Genomic DNA, 21277 nt, shown 5'->3' with positions numbered 1-21277 from the left:
TTACAACCATTGATTTCTTGCACTACCTATGTGTCATTTCTTCCTTATTTCCTTAATTGCTGGTTCCCTCAACATTGAAGAGAGCAGATCAATTGGGTTAATACTAGAGATTCCTGCGAGCCAGAGTACCATTGATTTGTCAGCAGGAGCAGAATCTTACCTTCCCCAAGTTTTTGGTTCCCTCTTCAACATTCACAGCAGCACTGTTGACATGGTCTGCAATGCTGTCAATCTTCTCCTGCTGAGCCTAGATGCAAAGGAATTATGAGTGAGCATTCCTGCTGGGGAGCAGCAGGGAGCCAACACACACTATTTTAATTCCTATAATCAGGGCCCCGGGTATTGCAGCCTTGCCATCTTAATAGTGGTTCATTAATAGCATCTGATAAACCAGGTCGAAAGGACAAATTCACTTTCATGAAAAAAAGGGAGCACTTAATTATTAGGTAATAAAAGGGTGGCAACTTTACAGCAAAAAGCATCTCACACTAAAATTCATTCAAACATACAAACATATTATTCTCCAAATGAATCTACTTTCCAGGAGAAAAAAATCTAAATAAGCATTTACACATCATTTGGGGTTTGGTGGAAAAAAACAAAAACAAAATCGAACCAAAAACCCCACCCCTCTAACTTATCTTCTTTGAAGATTCAGTTTAAAATAGTCAAATTTACCTTAGGAGTAAAATGCCCTTGATCCAATAAATACAAATTGTTATGTTTTAGGAATAAGACTACAATATGGTTTGATCTCTTATGAAAATCTTTCCACTTGTGATATATGGTAGGGAGCAGTGAACAAATTTACTGTTCTGTGTTTTACACCTGTGTATTTTAATACATTTTAAAATCATGACAAGTTAAAATGTTTCAGATCAAATATATTAATAGAGCTTTCTATATAATATGGCAACACCTGTGTTGGCACAACAGAAACTGTGACTCATAGAATCTCTGAGCAGAAGGAACGTTGGGGTCATCAGGCGCAATTCTCCTCTCTGACATTGCTGACAAGCAGTTACTGAACCTCTGCTCAAATACCTCCAGTGACAAGAACGCATTACTTGCCACAGGAACACATTCTAATCTAATCCATTGCAACCCTGTTTTTATGCATCCAGAGTAAAATTGGATTACAAAAGCCATAGGGAATAAGGCAACAGGTAGAAGTCAAAACAGGACCAGCAACAAGGGTGAGATGCTGTTGAATTACTGGCCCAGGGTTTTTAAAATTTCTTTTGACCAGAAGTAGGGCTATTTACAAAGTTACAAAAGAGGAGAGGGCATTTGAGCAATAAAGCTTGAAGAAAAATAGAGCAGGTGCCTAGTAGATACTAATTTATTAACATTTATTGAACTATACTTTGATCTCTCAATGCCTTTATAAGTTCTTTTTATTGTGGTAAAATACATACATAAATTTACCATTTTAACCATTTTTAAGTGTACAATTTAGTGGCATTAAGAATATTCACAACGTTGTGCAACCATTTACCACTATCTTATAGGTTCTTTTTTATACTATTTCCTATTCTTCATTGAGCTTAGCACAGTGCTTATGTGCATAGAAAGTGCTCCTTAAATACATGGTTACTTTGCCTGGATACTATCATGTCCATGTGATGATAATGACAGGATGTGGTCACTCTGGTTATGTTCCCAGGTCATTCTGTACCTAAATGGAGCTTCTGTAAGTCCTTGGCCATGTGGTCATGAGAACTCAGTCACTCTGGGAGTAATAATCAGGGGTTCTCCTTTGAGCTTTTGCCTAATAGCATTCTGTCTCATGTCCTTACTCAGATTATAATAAATAGGACATTTGTATAAAGCTATGGCTGTAGCCAGAATCTTCCTACACATATCTTCATTAGATTAGGGGTTAAGAGCTGCTAACATAACTTAATCAAACATGTAACTATCAAACGGCCACAATCCCTTAATTTTCTTTTCATGTGCCTACCCCACTGGAAGGGAAATGTATTTGTCTTGAGTGAGAAAAACTTTGTACATGTGTAGTTTTTTTTAAAAAATCAACTTTATTGAGGAAAAATTTACAAACATTAAAACACATTTTAAGTGTACAGATTGATGACTTTTGGCAAATGTATATATTTATGTAACCATTCATGTATAGATTTAACAAACTGCATTAGATTCAGAGATTATTACAATAACTGAATAAATCTTGATCCTAAAAACAAAAATATTTGGGGATTCTTGTTCTATCATTCCCTTCTATATGCAAATACATAATAGATTGTACAGATACCTAATCCAGAGGCTTCAAACATTTTGATTCTCTGACTTAGAGGCATCAGAAACAATTCAAACAATTTACTGTATACAATTTTAGGTATTACATTTCAAGAAAATATCCATCCACAAACTAGAAAATAAGCAGAGTAAGCAGCCAGTACTGAAAAGCCTAGAAATCATATTGCAGTAGGAATACAAAAGAATCATGCATTCTTAAGAGTAGAAAATATGGTGGATGGGATAGAGGGAAGAAAGATGATATTAGTTTCAAAACCTTGAAAAACTTATATGGAAAAAAGACAAAACTTGTTCAGTACATGGCTCTAGAGGGCAAAAGTACCAAAGAGACGTTATTATAGGGCTGAGTTTACATAAGGAAGAACTTCTAAGAGTTACAGCCTCCCAATGGAATGGTTGAAGTATCAAATGTCTCTTGTAATTGTTCAAAAAGAGGCTGAAAGACCATTTATTTGAGAAGCTACAGCAAGAATAGAGAGATCGGGTTAGTTGGTCTCTTAAGTCCTTTCCTATTCCAGCTCTTAGACTGTGTGATCTAGGAACTTCTAATTTAAAACCAGATCTCAGGGAAACCATAACTCAAAGACGGACAAACCCAAAATCATGGTTTGATCAAGAACAAACCTAGACAGATACATAAGTAGAAACAGTCTTGTGCCTATGTGGACATACATACATACATATCTATATGCACACATACTCATATACCCTACCATCCCATAATTCCTGGGAAGGAAAAGTAAGAACAATTTAGAAAAATAATGATAGAAAATCTATTCTATCATTCCCACCAAATCTATTTTCTGCTCCCTAATCTGTTAACAGTATCATCCGTACCCGATCTTTCTGAAGCACAGACTGTAATTACATTACTCAAACCTGCTCAAAAGTCTATATTGGCTCCTTAATGCCTACAAAGTAAAGTTCAAATTCTTTAGTATGGCATTCAATGCCATCACAATCTGGCTCTCACCCTCCTTGTTTGTCCATGGTACCTCATACTTTGGTTATACTGTAGTACTTGTCATTCTGGAACGGGCCACACACTTCTCTATTCCATGTCTTTGTTCAGCTCTTCTCAAATGCACTCTCTTAATCCCACCTGTGGACATTTACTCATTTTTTTTCAAGGCACATGCAAATGCTGCATACCTGTGTTGAGCTATCCTTAATGCTTTCACCTCACAACTCCTGCCTCCCTTCCTTGGAATTAAATGCTTCTCCTTGGAGCTGATAATACCTTAACACCTTATTTTTGCATTTAGCCATCATGCTTGAAAGCTCAGTTTTTGGGGTCCAAGCCTATTGCCACTCACTGTAGAATCCCCAAAGGCAGAGGGAAGGCTTCATTTATTTCTATATCCAACCTTGTCAAACCCCTAATGCCAAGCATCTAACACAGTGCCTTTTCCGTAACAAGTGCTCAACAAATGTTTATTAACTTGATCTAGAATTTGAGGAAAGTTAGATTTCTATCCATGGCTCAATACAAGTCTTAAAAATTATAACTTCTATTAAAATTCTAATCAAAAGCCCAGTGATTGATAAAAGCCTCTCATTCTAATCATCTAACAATTATGAGCCAAAAATAGGTATATACTCACATTTACTAGGAGAGAGAAATCAGTGACCAGTTGGTTAAGTTCAATTAAGTCCTTAAAAAGAGAGAGAGAGGAAGTTACTTATTTTTATGTCTCATACCTAGCAAAAAAAAAATAATTTTTAACATACCGCTTCCAAGGTTTCCCATGATTCTGCAGCATTTTGATCTCGAGGAATTTCAGGCAATGCATGTATCTGAGTCAGACTCTGAGAACTAGCTTCAGCTTCAGTAGTATGAAATGTTCCTGGATGAACATAGCCCATGTTTAGAGTTTATTTGCTTTGTTATAAAGGAGATAGCATAAGTCAATTCCATAAAATAATTATCATGTAAAATGCTTACTAATTAAATTCAGGCTAAAAGTAAATTGATTATTCTATAAAAAATGGAATTATTTATACATGGGCAGCTTTTCCCCCAAGTTAGTTAACACAATTTTTTCTTTATTTACAAAGTCATCTTAAAAATGGCTACAAATACTATCTATCCAATCTAAATAACTAGGGCTAGATGTGGAAGAAACATCCAAAAGAAAACTACTCTATTTGGCCAATGTCCAATGAAAAGATACCCAGTATAAATAGGTTTAACACTTTTCATTGATAAATCCTTAAGTTTTTATTTGGCTATTCTAGTAATAAATATCAGATACAAAAGGTGTTGAAAGTAGAGAAGCAATGTGTTTTATCAATGAAAATGAGTCACTATTGATAACAATAAGATTGTCACCAAACACACACTCTTACCGTATCTTTTTGTACACATTGTCACTATTCTTAGAGTCATTCCTCTAACCCCATGCCGCCACTGCTGCTTCTACTTCTTTTCCGAATTTTAAGAAGTCATCAACCCAGTAGGACTTGCCTCATTAAACACAGCTATGATGATGAATTAATTTATACTTGAAAATCTACCTTCAAGTCTCTTATTTCTTCATATTGGTTTTACCAATCCTTCATTCATTCAGCTGACATTTATTAAATGCCTACTATATGCTAATCAGTGTGCTAAGATGCTGGTGACACAATGGTAAACCACAAAACCAGTTCCAAGAAAGCAACATAGTGTGGTGGTTAGAAGCATGGACCCAGTTAGAAAGACCTGGGTTAGAATCCTGATTTGCCTATTTATTAGCTCTTTGAGTTGCGAAGGTATTTTATCTCTTTGGCTTATTTTTCTCCTTTGTAAAATAAAGTGATATTTACTTTGCACAGTACCTAGGTTATATATAAAGTGCAAGTAATAAATAGTGACTACTGCCACTGCTACTGCTGCTATTACTAACAGAGTTTACCATGCGACACAAACATGTTAATAGTCAAGCTCAGTCAGTACAGCCTGATAAGAACTATGATACTGGTAAGTATGGAGTGCTATGTGAGCATGGAAGACAGGTATTTAACCTTGACTTGAAGAAAGGAGAGTGGTCAGAGAAGGTTCTGAAGCTGAAGCCTGAGGATGAACAGAAATTACTATATAGGTGAACTGGGGCAGGGGTAGAGGGAGAACTAAAGAGTTTTCAGGTCAGGGAGAATTGTGTGTGCACAGGACGTTTAGTATAGCTGACGCATAGACTATAACAAGGAGAAAAGCAAAGACTGAGGCTGGAAATCTAAACTGAGATTATTCATGCCATTGTGAACTATTAAAGAATTTTGTCTTTCTCATAAGATCAATATGGTACTGTTTAAAAGAGAGATTATTGGGAAGCTGCTATAATCATATTTTAGATTTAGAAAGGAAATTTAAATCACACCAATCTAGAAATCAAGGATGGAGCTGAAAGGTGAGAAAATTAGAGAGTGAAAAACCAGTTGGGAGGCTTTCCAGTATGTCCAGTGCAAAATAATGATGGTCCGTTTTAGGATAGTGACAGTTGAAATGGAAAGAAGAGATCTTAAGGTCTGCTTTTTTCCTTTCACTTCAAGTTCGAAACACCTACCACTTACATTTTCTGAACACCCATTATGTATTATGTTAGGTACCAGTGATGAAAAAGTAAATAATATCTGCTCTCAAGGAACTTATATTCTAGAAGAGGCAAATATACAAAGAGACAATCATAAAACAATTGGAGAGTGCCTTGGTATCTATCTAGATAAGCAGATACATAGAGTATTTTACAGGAGTTCAAAGCTGGTGGCATCTTATCCAGCCTGATACTGTGTGCAGTTTATGGGAAGGCTTGCTAGAAAAGTTGATGTTACTAGGTAAAGAAGAGAGGAATATAAATTCTAGGTAGAAAAGCCAGCATGAACAAAGGGCCTCAAGGAAGAAACAATGCAGCTAACTTAAAATCATCACTTTGATGTTACCAAAGCGTGAAGTAAAAGACATAGAATTACAAGCGTAAGACATTATAGATGGTTAGGAGGGGCCTTTTAGACCAGTTAAAGACTGCAGACATTATCTGGCAAACAATGGAGAGCTGCTGAAGGGTTATAAGCAGGGAAATGACATGGTGACATGTGACACCTGATCTATTCCTAAAAGTAAGCCATCATAACTCCAAATTCATATTCTTTCTCATTCAACCAAGCCTGTAATTGAATGGTATTTTATAAAACTGTATTAGTATTTTACCTTCAAAGTTTATGAACACTTTACTTCTCAAGGAAAAATTTGTTTGAATTGTTTAGGAAGGGCATAAAGTAATCTGTAGGTTTATCACAACTGACATTGTTCTTTTAATTTTAAATCTTGGCTAGGCATGGTGGCTCACACCCATAATCCCAGCATTTTGGGAGGCCCAGCTGGTAAGATCACCTGAGGCCAGAAGTTCGGGACCAGCCTGGGCAATGTGGCGAGACCCTGTCTCTACAAAAAATTCTAAAAATTAGCTGGCCATGGTGGTGTGTGCCTGTAGTTCTAGCTACTTGGGAAGCTGAGGCAGGAGGATTACTTGAGCCCAGGAGTTCAAGGTTGCAGTGAGCTGTGATTGCACCACTGCACTCCAGCCTGGACAACAGACTGAGATACCATCTCTTAAAAAAATAGACAAATAAAAAATAAATATTATCTGAATATATTTCTTTAACTTGAAGAGCAAAAACATCAGATATAGAGTTTTACATTATAACATTATGGCAAATATCCAACATTTTAAAAGCTCTCAATGATTTTCACAAATATTTAAAATAGTTATTTACCCTATACCCTAAATTATTACCATAAAGATGTTTTCATTTTCATGTCAACCAAGACAAATACATTACTCTGTGACCTTTATTCCACTTAATATTCCTTAATATACTTCAATTTCTTTAATATTATTATGAATAAAGATAACTTTATTATCATTAATAGACGAAGTATAAAGTAGAACTTTATAACCATGCCCCTCTAAAGATTTTTCTAAGCCATAATCTATGTATTATTAAAGGGGATTCAAATGAAGTATGTGAGGGTATACAACAAAATGAGGAGAGATTACCATATATAAATTCTTTGTCTAAAAAATAAGGGATGGGAAATGTTTGACATTTTAAACAAACATAAAAGATTTCCCTCAGTAAAAAATAAGACATGTTTAAGTCATTTACGTCTCGCTAGAAACCAAACTGCGTATGTATCTTAGTTCAAATAGAGTTTAGAACAAAGAAGTCTGTTCTCTTACACAGGAAACTCTGCTGTAAACTTACAACTGTGAACATCACTGATCAATTCAATTAATGACTCAATTCAATTAATTATTCAATTAATGACTATCAAGAAAGCAAACCTTTTCATTTCTACAACTTCCATAATTCATTTATTAAAGCTTACATTAAAAATCACCACCTCAGTGATCATCCTTTCACTTTGAACTTTTACAAACTGCTGTGGACATGATGAGGCAAAACACTGAAATGGATTATAGCTACAAGAAAAGAAGGCTGAAGAACTTTAGCCTGTCCATAGAAGTCCAAAATTGTAATTGTTTCACACTACGTAATCATTTCAGAAAGATCCACCCCCATACAAACAGCTTTAAGCACGTAGAGCAAGTAGAATAAAGTATGTATCACTTATCACTGTTTTTCAAACTCTAGAATTGGTTTTAAAACCTTATAATTGGCTATAAACTCAAAATTAAGATAGCTGGCTCACTTTAGTTGAGGTAAGAAATAAGCTAAATAACATGGATATAAGACTTTTCTCTTCTATACATATCCAAATGTTCTCTCCCTCTTTCTTTCTCCATACTTCATGGACAGTAATGATTCTACCAAGAATTATATAACACAATATATAAGAAATTTTTCACTAAAGTTCACTACATTACAAAAAGTTTCATTATAAATCTAAATTAATTCAAAAGCATTCCTTACATTTTTTCAAGTTCAGGCAGTTTAAAAAATAGTAAAATTAATTTACTGATCATCTACATACACCTATCTATCAAAATAAAATGACTTCTAAGTCATGGCTTAGCTGCAAACGAAGACTTTTAAGAAAATTAAAATCAACAGAAAATACATCTTCTGAAACATATAATATAAAACTATCCACAGGTTTCACAAAACTGTTCAGTACATGTATATACCTGTGATAAAAATCTAATATTTCATCAAATTCAATATGCTGGTCTGAAGTTCCCAGCAGTTTTAAGATTGGATTCTTTTCTTTTCTGAATATTTGTTTAAATTGTAATAAGATTCTGTTCCTATTGGGCTGTTGAAGTGTGTCCTGGGAGTAAAGAAAGACAAAGATGGAGAGAAGCACCGATTCACTCTGTATGACTTGAATCACCTTTCTAAATACAAATCAGATTTGTAGGCTCATCACTTCTCTTGGTGGGAAGCAATATGCTAAAAATGAAACCATATACGGGTGAGACAGAAGGGAGTTTCTCAGATCAAACAAGATTGGCAGAGAAGATTTGCTTTAGGAACTCTTAGAATCTGGACAAAAGAAACAGCAAAATCATCACAGCTTCCCCCTAAACTTAATAAGCTTCTTTCATTCTCCAGAGAACACAAAACATCCTATTCTACTTGTTATTTCTATCTGTAAATGAAAAACTATTTTTGTATTTTTGATCTCACTCATGGAAATGTGGTAACATTGCTCCTGAATCTCTCCTGATGTTCCCAACCAATTTATTTAGAATCAGATTGAATTTGTAAAGGAAAAAGTATTTTAAGTCACTTAATTTCTATGCAAATAAAACATTTTTCCTATAGGCTGTTCTTACTATAATGAGTATCTAAAGCAAAAATAAGGAAAAACCGGAGAGCACGGGATAAAAACACGTAGAATGACAAAAAAGAGTCTACAGCTAGAAGAAGACCACATACGGAACAAACCCAATTCCTACCCCACTATTAAAGTCTTATGTAAATTATTTACTTGCTTTCTTTTCATTTTTCTTCTTCTTTCCTATCCTTTGGGTTGTTAATAATATTTCCAGATTGAAGGCAATACAGTAGAAATTCTCACACTTGGTGAAATACTCAGGCACTTGCTGAGACAGTAATTTTTTAAAGGCTTTATGTTGGCAATTTTTTCAAAGTCAAAGCACAATGTAACTAGCAGATTATTCAGAATTTGAAATTCTACACACTGTTTTAGGTATGACTGAGGTTTCTGATTTTATAAATAGAATGACTGTTTTAATGAAATCAGCACTAGTTTCAGAGATTTAATTTTGTACTTATCTCCCAGGTCTTTAGCCTATTTGTTGTTCCATGAATTGAAAGTTTGAGAATCAAGAGAGCTGGAAAATGAATTTCAATTGCTATTTTTTCTCCCTCATCCTCTGGCTCTACTCCAATCTTTTTCATTTCCTCCAAACACATGCTTCCTCCAATTCAGTCAACCTTTTTTTTTCTTTCTTTTTTTTTTTTACACCAGTCAGCTTCCTATGGAGAAAGTCGATTGCCAGTAAACTGGGTAAACTCCCTTCTAATAATCACCCAATTCCTCTGATGATATATAAACCCAAATTTGTTGAGTCCAAACAGTTCTACTGGTAGAAACACAAACAATGCAATAATAAAATGCAAATTAAAGCAAGTATTAGAATATCATCATATTATGAGAAAACTCTTGAATACAACTCAAAATTTTTATTTGACAGGGAATTGCTGGTGATGGGCAATTCAAAGCAAAATAGCAACAGAGATTGATGCCAGCTACTCTTTCAAGAAAATACAGCTTATCTTCGCTGTTATTAGAGCCATCACAACTGTCACAATGTCTGGGTACATAAGATGTTCCCTTAATCACACAGAACTATAAAGCCCAGTTTCTCTACATGTGCACATTAAGCTTCAGTTTGCACTGAGAGCTAAGAACAGCCTTCAACCTCACCAATTTGCTAGTGATAACTATAGATGAACAGAATAATGAAAACAGTAACTACAAACTATCAAAAAGCATTCTTTCCAAATATTCTTCAACCAAGGGTTGAGTGCTAACATCTCCTTCTCCCCAAAACATTTTAGGTATTGGTTATCCAGAGTGAAGTGACGGCGGTGCATCTGAAATTACAAAATTGTCTCTAAAAAGATACTTATTTCTATTTATAAAACATTTATGAGTGGTCAACTATGTGCCAAGTATTATGCTAGCTACTAAGGATACTACAGAAGCAAGATTATCCAGAAACCTGAATATTAGCCTAAATGTTTCTTCCAATATTTTTTTTTTATTTTCCCTGTAAATTATTTGATCATTAGCACTGAAAATAAAAAATTAAAAATAATCTGGCTTTGGAGATAGAGAGTGGTGCAGGAGTGACCTAGGTAAATAAAAAGAGAAAAACTGGGTAGGTATTAATATATCATCACTAAGATTCTGTTATAATCTGTAATTTATTTATACCCCACCTTTTCCATAAGGATTAAAGGCAGCTTAGAAGGATTTACAAAATGTAACAAGATGAGACAAATTAAATATAAAAGAGAAACACCAAAACAAAAAAGGAAAATAAGGGCAGTAGTTATAAAATAAAGCTAGGATAGTTAAAAAATTTGACTTTTGGTGGTTAAAAAATTTGGCTTTATGCTTTCTAGTAGACATCTCAAGTAGGGAAACTTTATCAGTTATTCTATTCAATACCCATAAGATAAAGAAAGACCAACTACTTTGAAGTACTACTATGTAGTAAGCCAAGAGTTTTTTCAGGGTTAAGGACATTATTATATTGTGATCAACAATTATCAATTACATCCTTAGAAAAGACATAATGACAAGTTTCACAGGGCTGTTTCTTAGAAGTTGACTTCATGACCCCCACCACAGATTTTTTAATGTTGTCAGTTATTCAGAGAACTGGGCTGGGAGAAAGACCTGACATCCCTTGTGAAGACCTAAATGCTTAAGAAAAAAGGCATGCATGAATAGGTCACCCCTGCACCTGGAAAGGAGTGAAGAATACTCTGTAGATAAGAATGACATTATCCTTAGGAAATATTTAAAAATTTCTTTTCAATACATAGACAAATGGGTGCTTGAAGTGCTGAAGTTCTATTCCATACAGCACAGCCTTAAAATTTTTATTCTGCAAAATGTCCAGTACACATTTCCAGGTACAGTCAAGGTCCAAGGACATGGCACATTGGGAGAGCAGATCTCTGAAAACCTGCAGATAATCTGCAATATCTACCCAATAAGGTCAGATTTAATTAACTGCATTACTATGATCAAGAATAAGAATTAGTATAATACATTACCACCAACAGTCATGGATCTGGTCAAAGGAGGCTGTAATAAAGTTTCTTCATCATTAAACTGTTTCTTAAGTTCTTCTACAGATTCCAAATGGAGTTGGAGAAATTTTGCTGTTGCTGTTGAGGCTTCTTCTTTAACAGGATCTATCATTCTCTTCAGAAGTACTAGGTCATCCTTTTGGACTTTCAAACAAAGTTTCTCCATTTCTCGGATATTGGAGCGCAGTTGCTATAAAGGAAAAAAATCATTACTGCCCCCATCTCTTAGTATAAAGTATCTTTCTTTTCAGAAGTAATTTGTTATAATGGCTGTGAATGGAAATGATTACAAATATCCTCTATAATAGAAGGTGAAGCATAATACTTTTCTGTTTTTCATATCTCTAGCTGGCCAAATCCAATATCTTTAGAACCCATGTCCTCATACTTTGAATTTATTTAGCATTTTTTCCTTCATTAAATGTAATTATTACAAAGGTAACAAATATTCTTCATAATAAATCAAACACTGCAGAAACATGAAGAAAAAATCATTTTCCCACTTCACCAATCCCACATCCTCTCTTAACCCAATCTTCCACATATTTCTCATGGCCCATGCATACAACTAATATATATAGGCTTTCTCCTTTGTTATAAAAAAATGGATTACATTATGTACAATAATCTGTAATTTGTTATCCCATACCCCAATTTAACAATATCATCATGGACATCCCTCCTGCTCAGTGGTTATACCATATTCCATAGTATAGATATAGCATAATTTATTTAACAAACATATACACCTGTAGTATATATTTATTAATATTTATTAATATTATTAATAAATATCAATATTTATTTAGTTACTCCTCCAGTGAGCAACTGTCATTCATGTTGTTTCCAGTTTTTAGTTATTATAAACTAAGAGATAAATAACCTTGCATGTAAATCCTAATATATCATATTAGTATATATTAGCACTATAGAGTATACTAATACATTATTTTTTCTAGGAATGATTCCCAGAAGCAGGAATATTCAAATGACAATGTGTATTTTTATTTCAATAGCTATTATTGTTTTTTTTCCCCAAAAGGCTACAACGATTCACACTACCACCAAAGTGTGAGTGCCTATTGAGTCCCAGATGGATTCACAGCCAAATTTTATCAGACTTACAAAGAGCAGGTACTCATACTGCAGAAATTATTCCATAACATTGAGAATAACTGCACATTATCTTGTTTGATAGTTATTATTGTTTTGATGAAACTTGATAAGCTGATTCTAAAATGTTATGAAAATGCATAGGGCTGAGACTAGCCAGATCACTTTTGAGGAAGAAGGTGGGAGAACTTCCTCTATTAGATATTATCAAGACTGATTATAAAGCTACAGTAATTAAACCAGTATGGTATTGATGCAAGAATAAACAAATATACAATGAAATAGCCCAGAAACAACCAAAACATATATGCACCTGATTTATAACAAAGGTGGCACTACCGAGCAATGCTGGGAAAAAATGATGTTTCCAAAACATTATGCTTGGTAATGTTTGGGTAAGCATAGAGGCTTTGAACAGTAAGATTAACACATTTGATATAACTTATATAAAACTCTGTACCATCCAAGTTGAGAATATACATGTAAAAAAACACACATAGCAAACATTTATAAAAATTAATTATATTCTGAGTCTTAGAGCAATTTTGAACAAATTTAAAAAATGTTGACATTGACATACAGATCATGTATTCTGATCATAATAAAATGAAACTTGAAATCATTAATGAAAATATATCTACAAACACTTCATGTCTAGAAATGAAGAAAGACATTTTTCTAAATAACCCACAGGTCAAAGAAGAAATCACAATGGAAATTGAAAATGCTTATGGAAAAAAATAAAACTGGATACACCTTCTCATGCCATACACAATAATCAACCAGATGGATTGTAGACTTACATGGCAAAGGCAAAACAATAACACTTAAATAAGAGAATATCTTCATGACCTCGGGGATAGGAAAGATCTCTCAAACATGGCATAAAAGTCATCAACTAACCCATAGAAATGTAAGCAAGAACTTTAAATGGGACTTCTCATAAACAAAGAAAGAGTTACTCAGTCTCACTAATAATCAGGTAAATGTAAATTAAAACCACAACTACCCACCAGAAAAGTTAAAATTAAGGTGTGACAATACTAAATATGGTATTAGTAAGGATGTTGTGCCCAGGAACTTGTAATCACTGCTGGATGGAGCGTAAAGTCGGTACAACTATTTTAGAAAATACTTTGGCATTACTGACTAAAGTTGAAAATAAATATGCCCAATGAACTACCAATTCTTGTCCTAGGAATATATACTCAACAGAAATTATACACACGTGTACCAGTAAAAAAAAAAAAAGAATGTTAATAGCATTTATAATAGACACTGAAAACAACTCAAATGTTCATCAATTGAAGAAATTGATACACTATGGTATACCCATTCAGTGGACTATATATAGCAATGAAAATGGATGAACTATTGTTGCAGGCAAAATCATAGGTAAATCTCAAGCCAGATATAAAAAATATCATCTGTTTAATTCTATTTATATAATGTTCAAAAACAGGCTAAATTAAACTACAGCCTCAAGGACACACTTTGTTGGTAAAACTATTCAGAAAAAGTAGGAAGTATTTAACATATAAATCAAGATAGTGATTACTTTTGTAGGGGAAAAGGTGTTTGTAATTGGGAAGGGGCTATAGAGGCCTTCTAGGATACTGGTAACTGTCTATTTTTCTTTTCTTTTTTCTTTGGTTTTTTTTTTTTTTTTTGAGACAGAGTCTCACTCTGTTGCCCCAGATAGAGTGCAGTGGCATCATCATAGCTCACTGCAACCTCAAATTCCTGGGCTGAAGCGATCCACCTGCCTCAGCCTCCCAAGTAGCTGGGACTACAAGTGTGTGCCACCACGCCTGGCTAATTTTTTCTATTTTTAGTAGAGACAGGGTCTTGCTCTTACTAGGGCTGGTCTCACATTCCTGAGCTCAAGCAATCCTCTCGCCTTGGCCTCCCAGAGTGCTAGGATATAGGCATGAGCCACTGCACCCAGCTTATTTCTTGATCTAAGTAGTGGTACATGAGAATTCTTAGTATAATAATTTATTTAGGTGTGTATTTATGTTTTAGGAATTTTATAGTATATATGTCATATTTCATAGTAAAAATTTTAATAATACTTTTAGGAAAGAACATTATATTGACCTGTAAGGTCAATTAACCTAAGAGAGAAACAAAGTTGAAAGCATTTGTGTAGGGGTAAAGTTGAGTAGAGATCTTTTCACGGAAGTATATTAGGTACTACCTTGCTGGACAAAGGATATTAATTCTTTCATTCAACTGAACTGTAAAGTTTATAAGAAGAGGGACCAGGTCTAATTTCTTCACCATTATATCCTCAAGGCCTGTCTGGTCCCTGGTATACAGTTGATTTAATTGATATGGTAAATTAATGAATGTTTTCTCAATATTTTCCACAAAGTGGCAAAGTAGCAGTCCAACAGCAACAGGAATCTCCAACTATAAAGAAACCTAGAATTCTTCTCCAGGAAAGCAAAATATAAGTCACTATCATATGTAATATTCCATCTTTTATTAAGTGGAAGAAACAATGAAAGGAACTACTTCTTTGGAATTAATTCTGACATACAAGCATAAAACAGTGAAGTGGAAATGAAACCCATGAGAAAGCAACCATGCCATCTTGAAGTTTATAATAGGAAAAGGAATAATAGGCTTAATGATTCTTTAGTGAAGTGAATTTTATCAAGTTTAAAGAAAAAAGCTGTATGATGCCATAGCAGAAATCATATTGTGATAAGAAGATTTTTTTGAAAAAGAGCTACAGTTTCTAAAAAGTAAAATTCTGACATTATAAAAACAAGTTAATCTGGCTGGGCACGGTGGCTCACGCCTGTAATCCTAGCACTCTGGGAGGCTGAGGCAGGAGGATTGCTTGAGCTCAGGAGTTCGAGACCAGCCTAAGCAACACAGCAAGACCCCATTTCTACTAAAAATAGAAAAAAATAGCTGGGCATGGTGGCACGCGCCTGTCTTCCCAGCTACTTGGGAGGCTGAGGCAGGAGGATCCCTTAAGCCCAGGAGTTTGAGGTTGCTATGAGCTAGGCTGATGCCACGGTACTCTAGCCCAGGTAACAGAGTGAGACTCTGTCTCAAAAAAAAAAAGTTAATATGATAAGAAAGAAAAGAAAGTGGCATCTAAAGAAACCAATATGGTTGTGTAAGGTGTGCTATGATAAGAATTTTATGAGACTTGAAACAAGGAGAATCTTGTAAGTAAAATAAGAGCCCAGAATGAGCGGAGGCTGGTGAAAAATGTTAAGAACAATAAAAAGGATTTAAAAAATACACGCAGAGTAAGAACAAGAAAGAAGGGTCAGGCCTACTGCTTAGGGCAGATGGTATAATGTTAACAGATGATGCAGAGAAAGCAGAACTACTTAACTCCTATTTTGCTTTTAAATCTCTATTAAGAAGAAATATTCAAAATTAAAAGGGGCATAAGAAACATGCTCAAAGGAAATTTGAAATGTATCTTACTGCAAAGATTTAGATAGGCTTCATGAAGGAGGCGAAATTTACACTGTCTCTGAAAAATAATACCAGGAAAATAGAACATACTAAATAGAAAGAATAGATTGGGGAAAAGACAGAGGTAGGGTAGAAGCCTTTAAATACTACATTTCATCAATTATAGAACACAATATCTTTTATGTTAACATCTCTAAAATTGGAAAGTATCTTAAAATGCTGGTAAAAAAGTATCATGCCATAGTTAACTGGCAGTACTTTTTCTTTCCTAGAGGTATACAAAATAAGGGTGTGTCTAACAATTGATGGTGTCTTCGATTTAATTTCCTCTCTGAGGTTCTGTAGAACCTATGCCAATCAGAGTAGAGGTCAAGGATCCTAAATTCTGTTAATCGGTTCATTAAAATTTTAAGGCAAAATTTAAGTCATAAGTTTCTCTGAAGCTCACAATAATATAAAACAATTTGCATCCTAATAGCAGTCACTTTGGAATCTACTCTTCCATCTTTTCTTCCATTCTCTACCCGGCACTTCTCCTTAATCTTTTCTTCTTTTCACCTAACTCTGTCTACTATACTTGCTTCTCTACTCTTCTTCATTCCTTCTCTTTTCTATTGCTTCTTCCTTTTAAATCCCCCCTATTTTTTAAAAAAAATTAAAAAGTAGATAGCTAAAGTGTTCTGTATTTCTCCTACTAAAATTATGAAAGTCACATTTCACTTCTATGAATTCCATGAGTGATTTTTATGTATCTGTGCTATTTATAGAACTGGGATAGATTCTTTACAGAGCCGTATCTCTCTAAATGTGGTCTGAAATCTAATGAATCAGAATCTCTAAGGTGAGTCCCAGAAATCTATATTCTCAACAAGTTCCACATCATCACTGCTATGGAGAAAAAGCTAGGTTTATCGGGTTTCTATGAAAGCCAAGTTAATGTTCTTCAGTGAATTATTACAGTAGTAACAATTGCCAACTCTTTCACTTAGTTTCAAAATTTGATCATAAAATCGTTCTTAATGCTAATGTTTCCTTATCCCAGGGAAGAGAATTGAGTCTAGTCTACTCACAGTTTCAAAACATAATAATAAATGACTGATGCTTCTGTACAAAGTAAGCAGAGTTTGCACTGGAGAGGAGACAGCAGCAGAGAGAGAGAAACTGGAGATATGCAGAGGGGGAATTGATACATCAGTATTTAGAGGTCACTAAATATCAATATTCAGCAGAGAACTGATCAGAACCTTAATGTGAGGAAACTAACCAAAGCTGGGGAAAGAACCATCTTAAAAAGTTAGAGGGAACAGTGCCCAGCACTCACTCAAAGTTGGAAACAGTGGCTGTACCCACCAGGTAAACTGGAAAACACTCTTAATTCACAGGGCATTGGGGAAAGCACTCAAAAAGGTTTGCCTCAGTAAAGAGGAATAATTAGCCACAGACTGAGCACTGCTCCAGTGAAGCCTAACGAAGCATAAAGAGTAAGACCTTAAAGTAGCAGTCCCCAACCTTTTTGACACCAGGTACCAGTTTCATAGAAGACAATTTTTCCAGGGACTCGTGGGAGAAAATGGTTTTGGGATGATTCAAGCGCATTATATTTACTGTGCATTTTATTTTTATTATTATTACATTGTAAAATATAATGAAATAATTATACAACTAACCATAACGCAGAATCAGTGGGAACCCTGAGCCTGTTGTGCTACAACTATATGGTCCCATGTGGGAGTGATGGGAGACAGTGACACCCAAAGTGTGTTGCTCATGTCCGGTCTACTCCATAATCTCATTTTGGTTGCTGTCACTGCAGAAAACCCTGCATCACAAAGACAGTGTGTTAGAAATGGAAGCAGGCTCTTCAGTGCTTTTGTGGCAACCTCAGGATATTCCACCCTGACTTTAATCCAGAACATATGGAGATTTGAAGTTGTCTCAAACATACTTTTAAGGCCACCGTCATTTGCAATCTCAAGCAGTTAATCCTCTTCTAGCACAGACAAAGTCGATTCACTTGGCTTATTCACAAATGGGTTGTGGATCCATTCCTTCCCAGGTCAGGGATCTTTTGTGGCTGGGAAGTGATGCTCAAACTTTTATGAAAGCTGAGAAAGGGGATCATGCACCAGTTGGGAGAAAGATGGCCCTGGCTCAGTCTCTTTAAAAATCTCTGCTAATATTTGAAACATGTCAAAAAATCCCAATGATCACTCGTCGCCCCCATAATTCCAGTTTGGCTTTGAATGCAGCCACTTTATCTCCCGACTTGAACACACTTGTCATTCTCCCCTGAAGTGACAGATTGAGTTTGTTGAGCAGGTTGAATATGTCACACAAGTAAGCAAATTTTGCAATCCATTCTGTGTCACTGAAATGTGCTGCCAGTGGTGACTGTTTTTCTAAAAGAAATCTCTGGAGCGGCTCTCGTATCTCAAAAACTCTAGCCAGTGATCTACCTTTGGAAAGCCATCTCACTTCTGTGTATAGGAGAAGACGTGTGTGCTCTGTGTCCTCCTCACAGAGCTTTGTGAACAGACATGAGTTAAGGGCATGTACTTTAATGTAGTTGATAATTTTAATCACATCCTACAAAATGTTGTTTAGTTCAGGTGTCATTTCCAGCTAGCCAGCATTTCTCTATGGATGACACAGTGCGTAGACTCACATTCAGAAGCGACATCCTTGACTCCAATAGTGAAACCAGAAAGCCGTCCAGTAATGGCAGCCGCTCTGTCCATGCATATACCGACACAAAATGACCAATTCAGTTTTCCTGATAGGTAATCATTCAAAGACTTGAATAGATCTGCAGCTGTGGTGTTGGTTGGCAACAAAAGTACACACAGCATATCCTCATGCACATCGTCCTGAAAATATATCACACAAAAACAAGCATTGTTGCCTTCTTGTCAACATTAGTAGATTGGTCAACCTGGATTGCATACCACAGTGACTCATTAATCCTCTCTAACAATTGTGCCTCAATAGCCTCTGCTATTTCATCAATTCATCTAGATATGATGCTAGCTGAAGGAGGAATGTGCACTACCTTTTGAACTACAGCCTCTCCTAAAAGTTAAAAGCAAATGTCCTAAGCAGCAGGCAGGATCAATTCTTCACCAATAGTAAAGGGCGTCTTAGCTTTAGCAGTGATGTTACCCACTAAGAATTATGCTCTCATTGCAGACACATTTGATGAAGTGGTGGCCTTCAATAATTGCTTCTGTTCTTTGTGTTCACATTATTTTTCTTTTGAAAAACTCCAAAGGCTTGTCTTTTAATGCACGGTGCTTGGTCTCCATGTGATGAAGCCGTTTTGAAGCTCTCATGGCTTCGTTGGATAGCCATTCACTATATCTTATACAAAGTGGGCTTAGAGAATGTGAATCACCTGTTGCAATGAACCTGTAATTTAAGTAGGACTCCTGATATTTTCTTTTAAATGCAGTTTTCATTTTGTCAGCAGTCTTAGAGTCTTCTGCTGTCTCATCATTGGCTCTTTCCTCCTATTCAAAGAAGCTCTCCAGTGACATTTGTTTTTTACTCATTTTTGCTAGGGTTAGCTTGTAGGAGTACCAAAACTCTGAGACAAGTGCACAGTGTGGGAAAGAGGTGCAGGCTGATGTGGTAAATAAAATAATGGGCGGGCCACATGAAGACTAAAATAAGTATTGGATTCAAACTTAAAGCCTACCACTAGATGCAACTACACAATTGAAGTACATTAACTCACTTGCCACTATGAAGCCTGCCACCAGATGCAGCTTAATTGTCACTTGTCACTCACTGATAGGGTTTTGATATGAGTCTGCAAGCAACTGATTTATTATGGTCACTGTGCAGTCAAACCTCTCTGTAAATGATAATCTGTATTTGCAGCTGCTCCCCAGTGCTAGCATCATCGCCTCAGCTCCACCTCAGATCATCAGGCATTAGATTCTCACAAGCAGCGCACACAACCTAGATCCCTCACATGCACAGATTGTGGTGATGGTCTCATAGTATATACATATGTCAAAACTCAGATTGTACACTTTAAATATATGCACATTATTGAACATCAATTATACCTCAAGAAATCTGTTTGGAAAAAGGCAAAAGGAAAAATGCAAAATAAGATCATATTATTTATACGTAGGTATATGAACAGCTATAGTAATACCTAAATCAGGGGAAAAGATTTCCTTTGTGGGAGCAAAGGAAACAGAAACCAGAAGGGTACACGAGGGAGCTTTGGTGGTATTTGTAAAGTTTTCTTCAAAAAAAGAAAAGGAAACAATTGAGGCAAAATATTAAGATTTCACTTATTTCAGTTGAGTGATGAGTACATAGTGTTTGTTATATTATTTTTATTATTTTCTACATTTTTGTATATTTGAAGCATGTGTGTGTATAACTTTTCAAAAAGGCACTTCAATGTTAAGGTTGATATTAGGGAAGTTCCTTATTCCTATCAAGCTTGTAAGTTCAAAATCATTTACTAGGGCTACAAAGAGAACAAGTAAAAATCTAACATATTAAGCCCCTAACAAAATTATCTGTATATGTATCTGCATTTTTTAAAAAATTAGGCCCATAGTATCCTGATTATTATACTAGCCACCTAACTGGTATTCTTGGTTCCATCCTTGCCCCCTTAAAAGTCATCCTTTTTATAACAGTCAAGTGATATTTTAAAGTCATAGCAGGTCATTATTTGCTCAGAACCATCCAAGAGCTTTCTATTCAACTCTGAGTTACCGCATCCTGCAAGGCCCTCCATGATCTGACCCAGCTCATCTCTGACTTCATCTCCCACATTCTTTGCTCACACCAGCCATACTGACCCCTTCATGCTATACCTTGAATATGCCAAGTCTCCTCTCACCTCTGAGTCTTCACACTTTATCTTCCCTCTGCCTGGAAAACCCTATTCCCCATGGGTTATGCTTTCACTTCCTTCAGAAGCCTTCCACAACCACCATTTACTTAAAAGAACACATATCATCTTCTGTGATTCTTTGTTCGCCTTAACTTGATTTACTTTTCTTTATGGCAGTTATAACATCTAACTACAGTGGTCCCAACCTTTTGGGCACCAGGGACTGCTTTCATGGAGGACAATTTCTCCACAGAGTTGGGGAAGGGGGGGATGGCGAGCAAC

General features: G+C 35.4%; 1 protein-coding gene across 2 annotated transcripts in view; it reads right to left on the bottom strand.

The window, feature by feature from the left end:
* Window positions 1-21277, bottom strand: part of STX17 (syntaxin 17) — a 65092-nt gene that overhangs the window by 2518 nt on the left and 41297 nt on the right. For both annotated transcript variants that reach the window (XM_012638295.1, XM_012638294.1), the window contains exons 4-7: window positions 11539-11764; window positions 4009-4124; window positions 3882-3932; window positions 161-247 (exon numbers count right to left, since the gene is read on the bottom strand). In XM_012638295.1, the coding sequence (XP_012493749.1) occupies window positions 161-247; window positions 3882-3932; window positions 4009-4124; window positions 11539-11764 (480 nt within the window). The remainder of the gene's footprint in view (window positions 1-160; window positions 248-3881; window positions 3933-4008; window positions 4125-11538; window positions 11765-21277) is intronic.

This window comes from Propithecus coquereli, unplaced genomic scaffold, assembly GCF_000956105.1.
Source record: "Propithecus coquereli isolate 6110/MARCELLA unplaced genomic scaffold, Pcoq_1.0 Scaffold128, whole genome shotgun sequence".
Lineage (NCBI taxonomy): Eukaryota > Metazoa > Chordata > Mammalia > Primates > Indriidae > Propithecus > Propithecus coquereli.
The sequence above is the reverse complement of the archived record's forward strand: the minus strand, read 5'-3'. Positions and strand labels throughout refer to the sequence as shown.